This window comes from Dendropsophus ebraccatus, chromosome 10, assembly GCF_027789765.1.
Source record: "Dendropsophus ebraccatus isolate aDenEbr1 chromosome 10, aDenEbr1.pat, whole genome shotgun sequence".
Lineage (NCBI taxonomy): Eukaryota > Metazoa > Chordata > Amphibia > Anura > Hylidae > Dendropsophus > Dendropsophus ebraccatus.
This window is the reverse complement of record NC_091463.1, coordinates 77,794,734-77,811,161: the sequence shown is the minus strand read 5'-3', so window position 1 is coordinate 77,811,161 and position 16,428 is coordinate 77,794,734. Positions and strand designations below refer to the sequence as shown.

General features: G+C 43.8%; 2 protein-coding genes across 3 annotated transcripts in view; one reads left to right on the top strand and one right to left on the bottom strand.

The window, feature by feature from the left end:
* SPTBN4 (spectrin beta, non-erythrocytic 4) overlaps window positions 1-16,428 on the bottom strand; it is a 103,260-nt gene that overhangs the window by 83,552 nt on the left and 3,280 nt on the right. Inside the window, exon 2 of one of the 2 annotated variants that reach the window (XM_069943487.1) lies at window positions 8,149-8,180. The gene's annotated coding sequence lies outside the window, so the exon portion shown is untranslated. Of the gene's footprint in view, window positions 1-6,845; window positions 6,944-8,148; window positions 8,181-16,428 lie in introns of those variants that run through there. The other variant, XM_069943489.1, reaches the window with a different exon arrangement.
* LOC138766131 (flavin reductase (NADPH)-like) lies at window positions 3,979-15,741 on the top strand. Its single transcript, XM_069943491.1, has 5 exons — window positions 3,979-4,123; window positions 10,037-10,198; window positions 13,903-13,992; window positions 14,308-14,439; window positions 15,349-15,741. Exons 1-5 carry the CDS (start codon window positions 4,045-4,047, stop codon window positions 15,504-15,506), a joined length of 621 nt encoding a protein of 206 aa, XP_069799592.1. The 5' UTR covers window positions 3,979-4,044; the 3' UTR covers window positions 15,507-15,741.

Here is a 16,428-nt window from a genome sequence, read left to right as displayed (position 1 = left end):
GCAGGGGGCGCATGAGAAATGTAAAAAAAAAAAAAAAAAAAGCAAAGCCAAAGGGCTGCGCATGCGTAGTAGAAGCAGACGGAACCCGCAGCAAAAAGCAGCTGAATAGAATCACCGGAGATAGAGTGGCGCATGCGCGGTGATTGTTTTTGAGACCTTTATCTGACCGGGAAGAAGAGAGTCGCGCATGCGCGTTGATGCGGTTGCTGTAATTGCTTTCTGCGGCAACAGGAAAGAAATTATGAGAGGACTGTCCGTAGTTCTATTGATAATGTGTGCATGCTGAGACTTGTAGTCCCCTTGTGGTGCTACAAGATAACACTCGGCTTTTATATCAGTGTTTCCCAACTTGTGCCTCTCTAGCTGCGGCAAAACTACAACTCCCAGCATGCCTGGACAGCCTTCGGCTGTCCAGGCATGCTGGGAATTGTAGTTTTGCAACAGCCATAGACCATATAGTGAGAAGCAATGTTACTACATGGATTTCTGCGCCATAGTCTTCAGTATATATGATGTCGCCTCATATGAGGTTGGATCCTGGCTTCCCCATATAAGATTCAGTCTACAATAATATATTGTAATGTGGAATCAGTTTGTGTCACCCACAGAGCAGATTCCCATTGAAAATGATGTGATGTGGAACTTTTAGTGAAATCGGCCTGACCTCCTGAGAATGGTAACGCTGGCGTTGGAGAAGGCCACGCCTCCTCACCCCCTAACCACACCCCCCCCCATCAAACGAGCGGGTGATCCGGCTGCATATTCCAGGGAGAAGGCGCTAATCTGCATCTGCCCCCCGTGTACGCCAGTGACGCAGCTTTCGTACATGCCCCGCAAGGTGTTTTTGAAGGGTGACGCATGTCAATGCCATCAGTGGTGCATGCTCTGGCGTTTCTTCACCTATAGTGATGAGTGAACATTGGAAAAGTAGCCGAACACAAATACCTGTAATTCAACTTCCAACTTCTGGAGAAAATAGATGTCACCCAAGGAAGTCCTGGAAAGCATAGATACAGCCATAGGCTATGTTCCCACACAGTATTTTTACTACCATTGGTTTTCTTTAGGGGGAAAAATGCCAAACTAGGTGAATAGCGATGAGCGAACATCGGAAAAGTGGCCAAACACAAACAATCGGCATTCAACTCCCTTCGTCTAGAGAAATTTGAAGCTACCCGAGGGAGTCCTGGAAAACATGGATACAGCCTAAGGCTATGTTCACACAGCATATATTTTTGGACAATTATTAAGAAAATATACGTTACCTCTCCGTCTATGGGATCCCAGCCAGAGCGTAAACACATGATATTTGCTCCGGCCGGGATCCCTGGCGCGCAGCAAACAACTGACATGTCAGTTTTCTGCGGCCGCTATTCAGTGAATAGCGGCCGTAGAAAAGCTTGTCAGTGCACACTATAGAGCGAGCGTCTCCGGCCACATGCTCCATAGCGTGCAGTGGAGAGTTCTGATGCGGGCTCGGACAGATGCACCCGCATCAGAACCCTGCAGCCGGAAAGATCATCTTTTCAAACACCGGTCGGGTCACAGAACGGCCGGTCTCTTACATAGTGTGCACATAGGCGTGGAATGTCTGTAATGGACTCTCCCCCGTCCGGGCAGCATCTGTGATAAGATGTTGGGAGCGGGGGAACTGTACAGATATGCGCCGCGCTGTAATGACAGAGATGCGTGGCTGATTCATTACATCGCGGCACATATCGGTACAGTTCCCCCGCTCCCAACATCTTATCACAGATGCTGCCCAGGCGGGGGAGAGTCCGTTACAGACATTCCACGTCCATGTTCCATGCAGCCTTAGGCTATGTTCACACAGTATTTCTTCTCAGTATTCTTCAACCAAAACCAGGAGTGGATTGAAAACACAGAAAGGCTCTGTTCACACAATGTTGAAATTGAGTGGATGGCCGCCATATAATGACAAATAGTTACCATTATTTTGAATCAACGTCCGTGTTGTGAAATAATTGATGTTATTTGCGTAAAATGGGAGCCATCCACTCAGCAGTGAGTGAACATAGCCTTTCTGGGTTTTCAATCCACTCCTGGTTTTGGTTGACAATTACTGAGCAGAAATACTGTGTAGGAACATAGCCTATGGCAGTATCCATGTTTTCCAGGACTCCCTCGGGTAGCATCCATTTTCCCCAGATGTCGGGAGTTGAATGCCGAGTGTTTGTGTTCGACCACTTTTCCAATGTTTCCCTAGTTTGTGCCATATTTCCCTCTATAGGAAACCAAGGGTAGTAAAAACACCCATGTAAATGTGGAGTTCTGTTTTCTTGTACTCTACAATAGAAATCCTTGAACCGCTTCATCGAAGAATCACAAAAGTACCGAATGTACTAATAATAGAGATGAGCCATCCTCGTGCTTGTGAGTCGCTCGACTCTAATGTGCTAAATGCCACAAAACTCATGGAGTCATGGAGGGAATAAAAGAGTAGGACACTACAAGAAGTCAGCTGCCAGCCTTTCTTCCCTCCTGAATCTTTCCCCATCAGCTGTTACTGAGATTACTAAGAACCCACAAAGTGGAGACCGTGTAAAGTTATAGAGCAGGGTCACCTATTACTGAGGAGCATATAGATAATAGTCACCATCGCTCTGCTGACTCCATAACTGCAGAAACCTCATCTGATATAAAATCAGCACAAAGAACCTACCGGAAGCATAATGTTATGGGTTTTGATGGCTGAGCAGCTGCATGCACACCATACATCACCAAGCTGTCAGAATGAGTGGTGTAAAGCAGCCACCACTGAACTCATGTTCTGTGGAGAGACAGATCACACGTCTCTATCTGGGTGTCTGATGGATGACGCTGGGTTTGGTGAATGGCAGGAGGGCGTTACCTGTCTGGCTGTGAAGGTGGAAGAGGGTGTTTTCAGGGGTCGGTCGACGCATCTTAGGTTTGGTAAAGGGCAAGAAATTACGGACAGTCGTAGCTTAAACCTTTGTGGGAACAGTTTGGGTTCGGCCCTTGTCCGTTGCAACACGACTGCACCCACAGTGAGCTACGTATAGGCAGGAGGGGGAATCTGGTGGGAAACAGTCAGTATGGCCCTGCTGACTACCTCACCCTTCTCCATGTCTATTCTGACTTGGCCCTTACAGATTGAATGCCATCATCGTACTTCATCGTTCATGCCAGTGACCACCAGCCGCCATCGTTTCCTGTGTTTGTTTCCTTGTTGCTTTTCTAGTGTGACAATAGTACAGTACAATGCAAGTGCATGGGGATTATAGTCCCTATTCATATGCTGCAAACACAAATCCGCATCAGTTTGAGGGCTTAGAATAAGCATCACGTCTATTCACTGGGGAAAAGCCGTCAATCCTTCTTCAAATAGTTTCAGAAGCAAGAAATATTCCCAGCAGCCTTCTCTATAGTGAAGTGTAACTACATGTGGCCACTAGGGGGCAGTAGAGCAGCATTTTCCTAACAGTCTTGGTACTTACTAGGACTATGTTCACACCATGGCTGTTTTCTCTGTTCTATTCTATCACTGCCAGATCCCCTGCATGCCAGGATCCTGATCTTCGCCCAGTGATCCTATTGACTTTAAAGTTGTTCTGCATTTGATGCGACAAAATAGTGCCGCGTAGGCTAAACCATTTTTCTAGGATTTTCGAAAGACTCTGCAAAGGAGATTTTTTTTCTTTGGTAAATTATTATCATATACTGTAATGTCAACATTTGTATACATTTTATAGGCATCCATTTTTTTTCCTTTAACGTATACGTTAAACGGACAGAAAAAACACAGCGCGACCCCCTAGTCTGAGTATATATGAGCTTTATAGAAAATATATAACGTTACACTATAAAAAAGAGAAGCGGATGTAAACCGTATCCTAAAAACGCAGTGTGGGCCCGGCCTCACTTATTTGTAGCCGAGTTGCATCCAGCAGTGAGAGGGTTAAGCGTAAGGCCCCTCCCAGCAGGAGGAGGAGAAGAACCCGGCTGTGTGACCAGGGCTCTATAACATGCAGAGGGATTGTAAGTTCTCTTCAGTCAGTCACAATGGCTCCTAAAAATATTCTCATCTTTGGGGCAACAGGAATGACCGGGAAAGTGACCCTGGCACAAGCCGTGGCTGCAGGTAATGTATTGTGTCTACATGAGGTGACTGCGGTGTATACTGCGCTGCATCACACAGAACACCTATATATGCTGCACAGTGTGACACCTATATACTGTATGCTGCACAGTACACAATGTGACACCTATATATGCTGCACAGTACACAATGTGACACCTATATACTGTATGCTGCACAGTACACATTGTGACACCTACATATGCTGCACAGTACACATTGGACACCTATATATGCTGCACAGTACACATTGGACACCAATATATGCTGCACAGTACACAATGTGACACCTATATATACTGCACAGTACACAATGTGACACCTATATACTGTATGCTGCACAGTACACATTGTGACACCTACATATGCTGCACAGTACACATTGGACACCTATATATGCTGCACAGTACACATTGGACACCAATATATGCTGCACAGTACACAATGTGACACCTATATATGCTGCACAGTACACATTGTGACACCTATATATGCTGCACAGTACACATTGTGACACCTATATATGCTGCACAGTACACAATGTGACACCTATATATTTGTTGCACAGTACACATTGTGACACCTATATACTGTATGCTGCACAGTGCACATTGTGACACCTATATATGCTGCACAGTACACATTGTGACACCTATATATGCTGCACAGTACACATTGTGACACCTATATATGCTGCACAGTGCACATTGTGACACCTATATATGCTGCACAGTGCACATTGTGACACCTATATATGCTGCACAGTACACATTGTGACACCTATATACTGTATGCTGCACAGTACACATTGTGACACCTATATATGCTGCACAGTGCACATTGGGACACCTATATATGCTGCACATTACACATTGGGACACATATATATTTGCTGCACAGTACACATTGGGACACCTATATATTTGCTGCACAGTACACATTGTGACACCTATATATGCTGCACAGTACACCTTGTGACACCTATATACTGTATGCTGCACAGTACACATTGGACACCTATATATGCTGCACAGTACACATTGTGACACCTATATATGCTGCACAGTACACATTGTGACACCTATATATGCTGCACATTACACATTGAGACACCTATATATATGCTGCACAGTACACATTGGGACACCTATATACTGTATGCTGCACAGTACACATTGGGACACCTATATACTGTATGCTGCACAGTACACATTGGGACACCTATATACTGTATGCTGCACAGTACACATTGGGACACCTATATACTGTATGCTGCACAGTACCCAGAATACCTATATACACCAGCCTATATTTGTGGTGCTGTGTAAAATGCAGTATAGTACTTATATACAAGCAGTGTGTGCTACGCTATATTTTATACATTTATATAATATAAAAGTTATATATATTGTACACGGCTGTATAATATATAATACCTATACAGATTTCAGTGCTTAGTAATGACACCTGTGTACACTGTGCAGTACCTGACATGACCTCACTGTATTGTACAAAACCCTGCGCTGTGCAACACACAGGATGTCACTACTGAGCTGTACAGTGATGAGATGACACCGGTGTACTCTGTGCTGTACAGTGATGAGATGACACTGGTGTACTCTGTGCTGTACAGTGATGAGATGACACTGGTGTACTCTGTGCTGTACAGTGATGAGATGACACCAGTGTATTCTGTGCTGTACAGTGATGAGATGACACCAGTGTACTCTGTGCTGTACAGTGATGAGATGACACTGGTGTACTCTGTGCTGTACAGTGATGAGATGACACCAGTGTATTCTGTGCTGTACAGTGATGAGATGACACCAGTGTATTCTGTGCTGTACAGTGATGAGATGACACCAGTGTATTCTGTGCTGTACAGTGATGAGATGACACTGGTGTACTCTGTGCTGTGCAGTGATGAGATGACACCGGTGTACTCTGTGCTGTACAGTGATGAGATGACACTGGTGTACTCTGTGCTGTACAGTGATGAGATGACACCAGTGTATTCTGTGCTGTACAGTGATGAGATGACACTGGTGTACTCTGTGCTGTGCAGTGATGAGATGACACCAGTGTATTCTGTGTTGTACAGTGATGAGATGACACCGTGTCCTCTGTGCTGTGCAGTGATGAGATGACACCAGTGTATTCTGTGCTGTACAGTGATGAGATGACACCAGTGTGCTCTGTGCTGTACAGTGATGATATGACACTGGTGTATTCTGTGCTGTACAGTGATGAGATGACACCAGTGTATTCTGAGCTGTACAGTGATGAGATGACACCAGTGTATTCTGTGTTGTACAGTGATGAGATGACACCAGTGGCATAGCTACCATAGAGGCAGGGTAGGCAGTTGCTATGGGGCCCGTGCAGGAGGGGGGCCCAGGGGAGAAGGTAAGAGGGAGTGTCCTTCTGCTTAACTCCTTATGTACTGCAGTGTACATACACGTAGTGCTTTGTGCTGTGCGTAGGGGAGGGTTGCCCCTTAAAATTTTTTGCTATGGGGCCCCGTGAACCCTAGCAATGCCCCTGGATGACACCAGTATGCTCTGTGCTGTACAGTGATGGATGACACCAGTGTGTTCTTTGTCTAGCAATACATGCACATTTAGAAGTCACACAGTGTATATAGAAAAAAAGTGTCTATTTTCTTCTATGTTAATCATACCCGGGGAGCACAGTCACATGCAGGTTGCAGTCACACTTAACTTACATTGAAGTCAGAGCTGGCAGAGTCCTGTACAAAAGTTGGATTTTGCGTGATGGTCGGGTTGCCGTCACTTCATTTTACAAGCTGCATCACAGCCACACTCAGGCTTTCATCAGGCACAAACTTTACATGGTGTTTATTTTGTCTGTAATAACAAAAAAAGTCCAGGACCTTTTACTGCTTTGTGGCCGTTATTCTGGTGTTTCTTATTTTATTTAGAGTATATCATTATATATCCTGGTTTTATTCCCTTGTGTTTTGGGAGGAGGCACTAAAAGTCATGTGATTCTTTCATTATGTAAGTCTAGAATTTCTATAGAAGAATTGTGTGTGTGTGTGTGTGGGGGGGGGGGGGGGAGGGGAACACACACCAGAAAAACCACTCACATAATATAGAAGTCTATGGGAGGAAAACACAAAAAGATGCCCTAAAGAATGCCAAACACAAAAACACCATGCAAGTTTGACGTCTCATATTTCCCTATTGACATCTGGCCACAGGGATTCTGAGCTAATGTTTGTTTGTAATGATCTAGATGGAATAAGCATATACTTCCCCAATATGTTGTATAAGGCGATATGTGTGTGTATGAAGGCTGAGCGTGCAGACCTGGCTGGGTAGGTCCCTCTGCTGCTGAGTCATGCTGTCACTGTTTACCAGTGATAAGGTTTTGTGTCCCTCCCTCTCCCTAAAACTTGCTGAGCATTAACCATTTAGTTCCTAAAAGGAAAAAAAAAAAACACATTTTGAGAAAAATGTATGACTTGCTGTTTTACACTTCGTTTATTCGATACAATTTGTATGAATGGGTATGGTAAAGCGAATGTACAATCAGGTACAGAACATCGCTTTTTTTTTTACTTTAGCCGCTCAGCGCAGGGATCCCAGAGGCACAGTCCATTGTTTGAAACATTGCCCGGTTCCTGCACTCAGTGGTGGTCTTTTCCCGAGCACCCCCTGACTCAGCGCACTTGGGGCACGCCCGCTGCCCCCCACTGTGACTATATCCCCTATGTGACGGAGGTCCATTGATTAAAATGGAGCCACATCACAGAGGGGAGGGGGTTTCATCACAGTAGGGGGTGGCGGGCCTGTAATATACTGTACCTGTACCATGTAGTTTAAAGTACATTCCTTTTAAACTACATGTACATGGGAATTGTGAGGAGCACACTTAAAGTGTCACTGTGATTATAACTTTCACAATCCAAATCAACAGTAGATGTGATATAAAGCAAGTTTACCATATACATTCATAATTTTTTTTCTTGTTGTTATCATGCTGTAACACAAAGCTGTACTTACCAGAAATCCAGGTCCAGTCTCCAGAAGGCAAACTAAAAAAAAAAAAATAATGAATGTAAATTGCAAACTTGCTTTATATCACATCTACTGTTGATTTAGATTTTGAAAGTTATAATGGCAGGTACACTTTAAGGGGCGGACAAGATGGACCAAGTGGTCTTTTTCTGCCAACAATCTTCTATGTTTCTGTGTTTCCTATTGCATTCAGTACAATTAAATGGGGAGTAAACAGATGTAAAAACAGTGTGAACGTAGCCATAAGTGAGAGTGGATGGTTATTGGTGTGTCAGATCTGCAACATACTGCACAAAGGGGTGTTGTCACCATTAAAAGGGGTACTCCGGAGAATAACTTCTTTTTTTTTTTTTTTGTCCCCTAATACATTTCTTTAATAAAGTTATATTACTTTGTAATATACCTTCATTAGAATAGATTGTATACAAAAACCAACACATGGGCACATAATTCCAAAATACAAAATCTTTACTCTTTATTATATGCAGTTAAAAGAAAACGTAACAATCAAAGATGTAATTTGTGCTCAAAGGCAACCCAATACAAAACAACCACCCCAGCAGGACACATGGGCACTGGTGTAGCTACCATGGAGGCAGACCAGGCAGCTGCTATGGGGCCCAGGGCCACCTCTGCAAAACATGTGGTCTGCCTCAATGGTAGTAATGGTAGCATCTACCGACAGCCCTTCTGACAGCTCACCAACAGCACCCCTCTAATATGTATCTAATATATACCCCTCTCATATATATATATAATGTATCTACGCCCTGTTTTGTGATATGCAGGGTCAGATACTAGAAGGTTTATTTCTGCTATATCCTAATAGTAAATACAACTCCTAATTTTAATGTGTTTGAGCATAGTGCAGTTACTAAATGTCTCATTAGCCCCATGTGTTCTGCTGAGATGGTTGTTTTGTATTGGGTTGCTTTTGAGTAAAAAAACCATCTTTACTTGTTATGTTTTCTAACTGCATATAATAAAGTGTACAGAATTTTTGTATTGGAATGATGTGCCCATGTGTTGGTTTTTGTATGCACTATTTCAAGTAGGTTTCCACTAATTGTTTAGAGTGACGGATTACAGAATGTTTAATATATTGAGAACTGAATTTTTGTATATAACTTTTGTATATAACTTAATTAGAATAGATGTAAAATCTTTATTTATCCATCATATGTTGAGTGGCGGCAGCCGTACAGGCCTCTCTGCTGCCACCTACATTCATGTCAGGAACTGCAGTGCTGTCCTATGTATTTGGTGTTCTCTGGGGCTTTCTCTAGGCAGAGGCTACCTGGGCAACGTGAGTTGCGTGACAGGGTGATGGCACTGTGCAAACCCCAGGGCAATGCTGTAATATAATACATTACTAGTGTCACAAGCCACTGAATATTAGAGATCTCATGACCAATTATTGTATAATAAGTCCGAGAATCGTGACTATTCCTGCTGACGCTTCCTGACTGAAAGGGGAACTTTGGGAACAGAAAGTAAGAAACATAATCAGGGTGATTCATCAAAACGGATGGATATGGCAGTATAGCTTAATGGAGGGCATCTCGCTGCTTGGTATGGGCACCACCAGTGTATAACCATAGTCCAATGGAAAAACACCATTAACGCACATCATGGTATCACGGTGAGTTATGCCACAACACAAACTCAGCTTTGCTACAGTATATGTATGCCCCATATCCACTGGCACACTTATCATACAGGCCGACCACAGGACTTTTACGTAGCTATCAATAGACTTATGCAATGTATAACTGGGCATCCCTTATTTTTTGTGCATTTTGTTATATTATAGTTGTAGTTTGGCTTTTTGAGATTGGTTTCAAACCTATATAACCTCCTGTCTTGTCTCCAGGATACAATGTGACTGTCCTGGTGAGGGACCCTGCTCGCCTCCCCGCTGACACGAAGCCTGCACGGGTGGTCGTTGGCGATGTGCTGAATAAGGAGGATGTCTCCAAGGCTGTGGAGGGACAGGACGCTGTTATTATTGTCCTGGGGACCAGGAATGACCTCGGTAATGTTTTCCAGTTCCTATATTCTGTATACTCTATTGTATTGTAGTTTGTGTTAGTACTAAATACAGTATGTATGTATATATTTATTTGTGCAGCTATGTTCACATTTGTTTTCTTGCAGTATGCAGCATCAGATGGTGGCGCTATAAAGAACAGACTGCTCGCCATAGACCTTACCCTCTTACAGACTGCTTCCCATAGGCCTTACTCTCTAACAGAGGGCTCCCCATAGGACTTACCCTTTAACAGAGTGCTCTCCATAGGCCTTACCCTCTTACAGACTGCTTCCCATAGGCCTTACCCTCTTACAGACTGCTCCTCACAGGCCTTACCCTCTAACAGAGTGCTCCCCACAGGCCTTACCCTCTTACAGACTGCTCCCCATAGGCCTTACCCTCATGTTTTTCCTCTCACAGACTACTGCCTATGCCCCGGTCTCTCACACAGACTGCTTCCATGGCCTCTTCCCCATAGTACTTTCCATTTCACAGATTGCTCCCCATGGTTCGTACAGGCTGCTTCCCTCTATTACACTTCTCTGATCCTTACTGCTCCACTCTGTTATGGTGTCTCCTCACACCAAAATCTCTCAAAGTCTCTATATCTCACAGACCTGAGAGAGGAGAGCATAGGAACCAAAGACTTCTCCCCATAACCCCTCTATGTACATGCCACTGACCCTATGGTAGCTTGCTACCTCCTGCTCCCCATAGCCCCCTCCAGCACAGATTGCTCATCATGCCCCATCTGTTACATAGACTACTTTCAATGGCTTGTCCTCACCCTCACTTCTCCCAGGGCCAGTTCACACAGAGTAAAACTGGAGGAATTCTCCGCCGTGGAATCCTGCCAGCCTCCGTGTCATACTGGCAGTCTATGGGAGGCTCACGTGCCTCCTCTCTCCGCGTGGAAGAATGGACATGTCGATTCTTCCGAGTGGAGAGAGCCTCCCATAGACTTCTAGTATGACACAGAGGCTAGCGGGATTCCGCCAGTATTACTCTGTGTGAACTGGCCCTAATAGTCCCTCCATCTCACAGACTGGTCTGGGTCCCTTTTTACAAAACTCCCCCCCCCCCATTACACAGACTGCTCCCCATGCCCCCCTCTGTTACACAGACTACTTCCCATGGTCTCTCCTCCCATAGATTCCTCAGCATGGTGCTTCTCTCTCTGACAATGCCTTCAAGTCCATCTGTAGCAGGAAACTAAACACTGTGGGGGGCATTTATTAAGACTGGCATACTCGTTTTTTAGTAAAAGCCGGCCGGCCCCATGCCCGGCGCAGGCATGGCCTTCCAGCTGTATAACCAAAGCTTTGACTGTCCAGGCATGATTAGAATTGTAGTTTTGAAACAGCTGGATCCCACAGTTTGACTCCCATGGCCAAGAGCTTGGTCATTGGCCCCTTAAAGGGAGAGCTCAGGTTCAGACTTTCCCTGACCAGGGGGACTCTTTAGGTTGTGCTGCTGTACAGTGGCCTTAGTATATAGGTGGTAAGTGTTACTGTAAATGGGTGGGAGCCTGACAACGCCACTAGCACAGCTGCAGAAAGAGTTTATATGGACTGGTGGCTAAGCATACACTCCTCTTCCCATAGACCTCTGTATGGGAGGTTGAGTAACAATCTGTATGGTCATCAAACTTTTACAACTGTAAAGTTATACATACTGACTGTAAAGTTATACATACTGAGTATAAAGTTATACATACTGGCTGTAAAGTTATACATACTGAGTATAAAGTTATAGATACTGGCTGTATAATGAGTATAAAGTTATACATACTGGCTGTAAAGTTATACATACTGAGTATAAAGTTATATAGTGGTTCATTGGTTTAAGAGTAACTTGGTTTAAGAGCGTTTTGCAAGAAGAGCTCACAGTTTTTCAAAATTGTGACTTGGTTTAAGAGCATTGCTTTGGTTTAAGAGCTCCTGGTATTGGGTGGGAGCGTGAGTGGGGGAGGGGCATGGCCTGCATAGCGGGGTCTGCAGCACAGTACTCTGACCCAGGAAGTCTCTCTCACCTTCCAATTTGTAGCAGATCCACTTCAGGCTGGGGCTTGCATCAGGGGACAGGACTGTGGGGGTAATCTCTTTATAGCTTTAACCCCTCTCTCCCCGGACAGAGAGTGCTGCTATACTGTGTACACATCTGCCCTGCTCATTCCTTCATGCTCCCTGCAGTCTCTATCAGTCCTTGTGTTTCCCATCCTCTCCATTCCTGCTATAATGTGCTTGCACTCACACTCAGCTATACACACTGCTGCTATAATGTGCTTGCACTCACACTCAGCTATACACACTGCTATAATGTGCTTGCACTCACACTCAGCTATACACACTGCTGCTATAATGATTATAAAATGATTTTTGGGGTGTGGAACCAATTGTCTACATTTCAATGATTTCTTATGGGAAAATTTGCTTTGGTATAAGAGTGGATTTGGATTACAAGCACGGTCCCGGAACGAATTATGCTCGTAATCCAAGGCACCACTGTACATACTGAGTATAATATAAAGTTATACATACTGGCTGTAAAGTTATACATACTGAGTATAAAGTTATACATACTGGCTGTAAAGTTATACATACTGAGTATAAAGTTATACATACTGACTGTAAAGTTGGTATATGACATGCTGAGACAGCGCACACTATTTGGGCCGGATAGATGCAATATGCCGTGTTTATATAATTGCACATTATGGCGTCATCTATTATAGCATCAGGGCACATGCCTATTTAGCAAAATATCCATTTATTTCTGCTGCGTATGGAAAGCATGTAGGCCATGGGAAGGTGTTAGAATGTTCTCTGCTTGTTTTCAGGATGTCTATGATGAGACTATCGCATTGTTTTCCTCTTTCAGCAAACACTTGCTTAAGCTTCCAAACTTCTGTGTCTGACAGGAAAGAAGTCTTGTCATTGACTGCATCAAAGAATCCTTGTAAAGGTCATGCACCGTGTTACCTCCAGAGTTACACGCAGTCTGCCCACTAGTGGTGGATTGTGAGAGTGGACTGTTGGGTTTTATAATGTGTTGTTTTTTTTACAGCATTCATGTATCACTCTTCTTGTTCTTTTGTCGTCCTCTATAATCATCAGGTTGTGAGGTATAACCAGGTTCAGCTTCCTTTTTATAGGACAGACGGATTTATCATATCATTTGTCGTGTTATATGATGTCCATTAGGGGGAGCCAGCGACCAGTTACTAAAATGTTATGCTGAGATTCTGTCGCTATAGAAGTCTAAACAATACATCCTAAGGCCATGTTCACACTTAGTATAACACTGGCCGTTCTGTGACCCAGCCGCATCACAGAACGGACGGTGTGACTGAAGATCATCCCGGCCGTTACTGTAGTACTGTAGTATGATCTTCATTTCTGCTGAATTAAAATGTAGACATAGATATATAGCTAGATATTTGTATTTATCTCCTGGTCCCTCCACCTAATTAGACCAGTTCTATAAATTACAAATGGACTATTTTGGGGATACAGGTGTTGCATTGGGGCCCAGGTTAGGGTCCTTTTACACAGACAGATTTCCTGACAGATTTTTGAAGCCAAAGCCAGGAACAGACTATAAACAGAGATCAGGTCATAAAGGAAAGACAGCGATTTCTCATCTTTGCGTGTAAAAGGACCCTTAGATTACCCATGTGTTATAACAAGCCGTTTATTCATTGACAGGACCAACCACAATGATGTCAGAGGGAACCCGAAATATCATTGAGGCAATGAAGAAACATGGCATCCGAAAAGTGGTGGGCTGCATGTCATGTGAGTACTGGGGGGTTTTCTGAAAACATAATTGACTGTCTTCATTCCCTTCTTATATTATGGTATGGTGTGTCTGCTCTCTGCTGCCACCTCTTTCCATGTCAGGAACTTTCCAGAGCAGGAGAGGTTTTCTATAGGGATTTGGTACTGCTCTGCACAGTTCCTGACATGGACAGAGGTGGCAGCAGAGAGCACTGTGTCAGACTGGGAAAAATACACCACTTCCTGCAGGACATACAGCAGCTAATAAGTACTGGAAGGCTTGAAATTTTTAAATAGAAGCCCTTTAATAACCTACTTCTGCTTCTATTGCAGCATTCCTGCTGTGGGACATTGCCAAAGTACCACCTCGCCTTGTGCCAGTGACTGAGGACCACATCCGGATGCACCAGGTCCTGAAAGACAGCAGCCTGGACTATGTGGCTGTGCTTCCTCCTCACATTGCAGGTAATCGGAACTTTTGAGGAGGGTTTAACAGAAGCCTCTGTGCTATATACACCATAGGTTTTCTTCATTAAAATCTATAGAAGACTGCAAGATGTCTGCTGTATCTGTATACAGCTTCAGTGCCAGGGGAAGCTGTGGGCAGCGGCATATATATTGTTACTCAGCACCCATTCAGATAAATGGGCGACCATTTAGACTATGGTCATGCTGAGACTCTGAGGCCTATTGTGAGTGGATCATTAAGGTCTTAAAGTGACTATCAGTAGGTTTGTGCTTGTAGTATAAACTAGTGACAGAAAAGCTTAACAGAATGATGTATCATTTACATTGTTCTGTGCAGCTTATTTAGTGATATCCTTTTGAATAACATCGACAAGGTAGTGTCTCCATTATGTGCGTGTGCTCAGTAGTCCTGGATATTCATGAGAAACCGAAAACTCCACTCACCAGCTGCTGATTCGCAGTTATCTATCCATGCTGTGTATAGGAAGTTAACTGCCAATCAGCAGCTGGAGGGCGAAGGGAGGGGTGTGGCAAGAGTCATATTCTCCTGCATATTAGGAGAACGGCTGAACAAAATTATGTAAGGAATACACCATAATCCGTTCAACATTTCTGTCACTAGTTTTATGCTGCCCTCATTTAAGACAGTATATAACTAGTGACAGATTCCCTTTAATATTTGAAGTCACCCAGCCTGTCATCTGTCATTATTTTTGTAAGATTCCTTGCAGCGCCCAGAGATATTAATGTGTGGCCATACTGCCCCTTATTCCTGATGGGTAAAACAGCGGTAATATTGTCGCATTGATGAGTTCTAGATGTAGTGTTAACTGATTTGTGAGCATTTTAGGCTAAACATGCAGAATGACGCCATTCATAAAGTGTCCACCTTCTCTCCCTATACAGCTGATAAGCCTCTCACTGGCGACTACACTGTGAAAACTGAGCGCGGAGGGAATGTGATCTCCACCCATGACCTCAGTCACTTCTTCCTTCGCTGCGTGAACACAGATGAGTACAATGGGCAAAGCGTCACCTTGTTTCGTGACTATGCTGCCTCTTAAAACAGCGCCCTCTGCTGGTGGGGAATCCAACAACGCTCCTAACTAGAGGTTTCCACAAAGAAGCGGAAATAACATTTACTGGGATCTATAAATGAAATGTAACAATGCCGCAGAAGGCTCTTTTTTTTTTTTTTTTTTTTCCACTAACATTTCCGATGTAATGTCTTTGGTCTGGTACTATTGACTGCCTTGTGATTATAAACTCTCAATAAAAAAAAAACATCTTTACACTAAATCGATGACAATCTGTTTTTTTCTAGTGATGGCTGCTTAGGGTCAGGGTGGAAATGCATTATATATCGTCTAGGGCCACATTCACATTACGTATTTTTACAATAAACAATGGGCGTTATTGCAGAATGTAACAACGGCCGCTGTTTGTTGACCGTGTGGCATTACATTAGATTGTATGGAACAACAGGCGTAATGTATACACTACGGGGGAGATTTATCAAACATGGTGTAAAATGAAATTGGCTCAGTTGCCCCTAGCAACCAATCAGATTCCACCTTTCATTTTCCAAAGAGTCTGTGAGGAATGAAAAGTGGAATCTGATTAGTTGCTAGGGGCAACTGAGCCAGTTTCACTTTACACCAAGTTTGATAAATCTCCCCCTACGGCCGTTGTTCTCTGTGACCACACAAAATAACTGACAGGTCTATTTTGTGCGGCTGCTATTTAGTGAACAGCAGCAGCACAAGATAGCCTGTGCACATAATGTAAAGTACGGCATTGTTCTCTATGGCTAATTGGAGTGCGGGCACACCCGAATGTGCCCGCATTCCTATTAAAATGAAGTGATGTTCACCTGGCCAATACTGCACTATTGGCGTGTTCAGACACATACAGTGTCTTAACAGGGCCTAGTACTATATGCAAAGATTCACCACTCTTAACAACAAGAAACTCTAGTATACTATA

Excerpts from the sequence above, each read along its gene's own strand:
- LOC138766131 (XM_069943491.1), top strand. The coding sequence starts at position 4,045 with ATGGCTCCTAAAAATATTCTCATCTTTGGGGCAACAGGAATGACCGGG. Across the intron at positions 4,124-10,036 it reads GGCACAAGCCGTGGCTGCAG|GATACAATGTGACTGTCCTG; the intron begins GTAATGTATTGT and ends TCTTGTCTCCAG. Across the intron at positions 10,199-13,902 it reads GGGGACCAGGAATGACCTCG|GACCAACCACAATGATGTCA; the intron begins GTAATGTTTTCC and ends ATTCATTGACAG.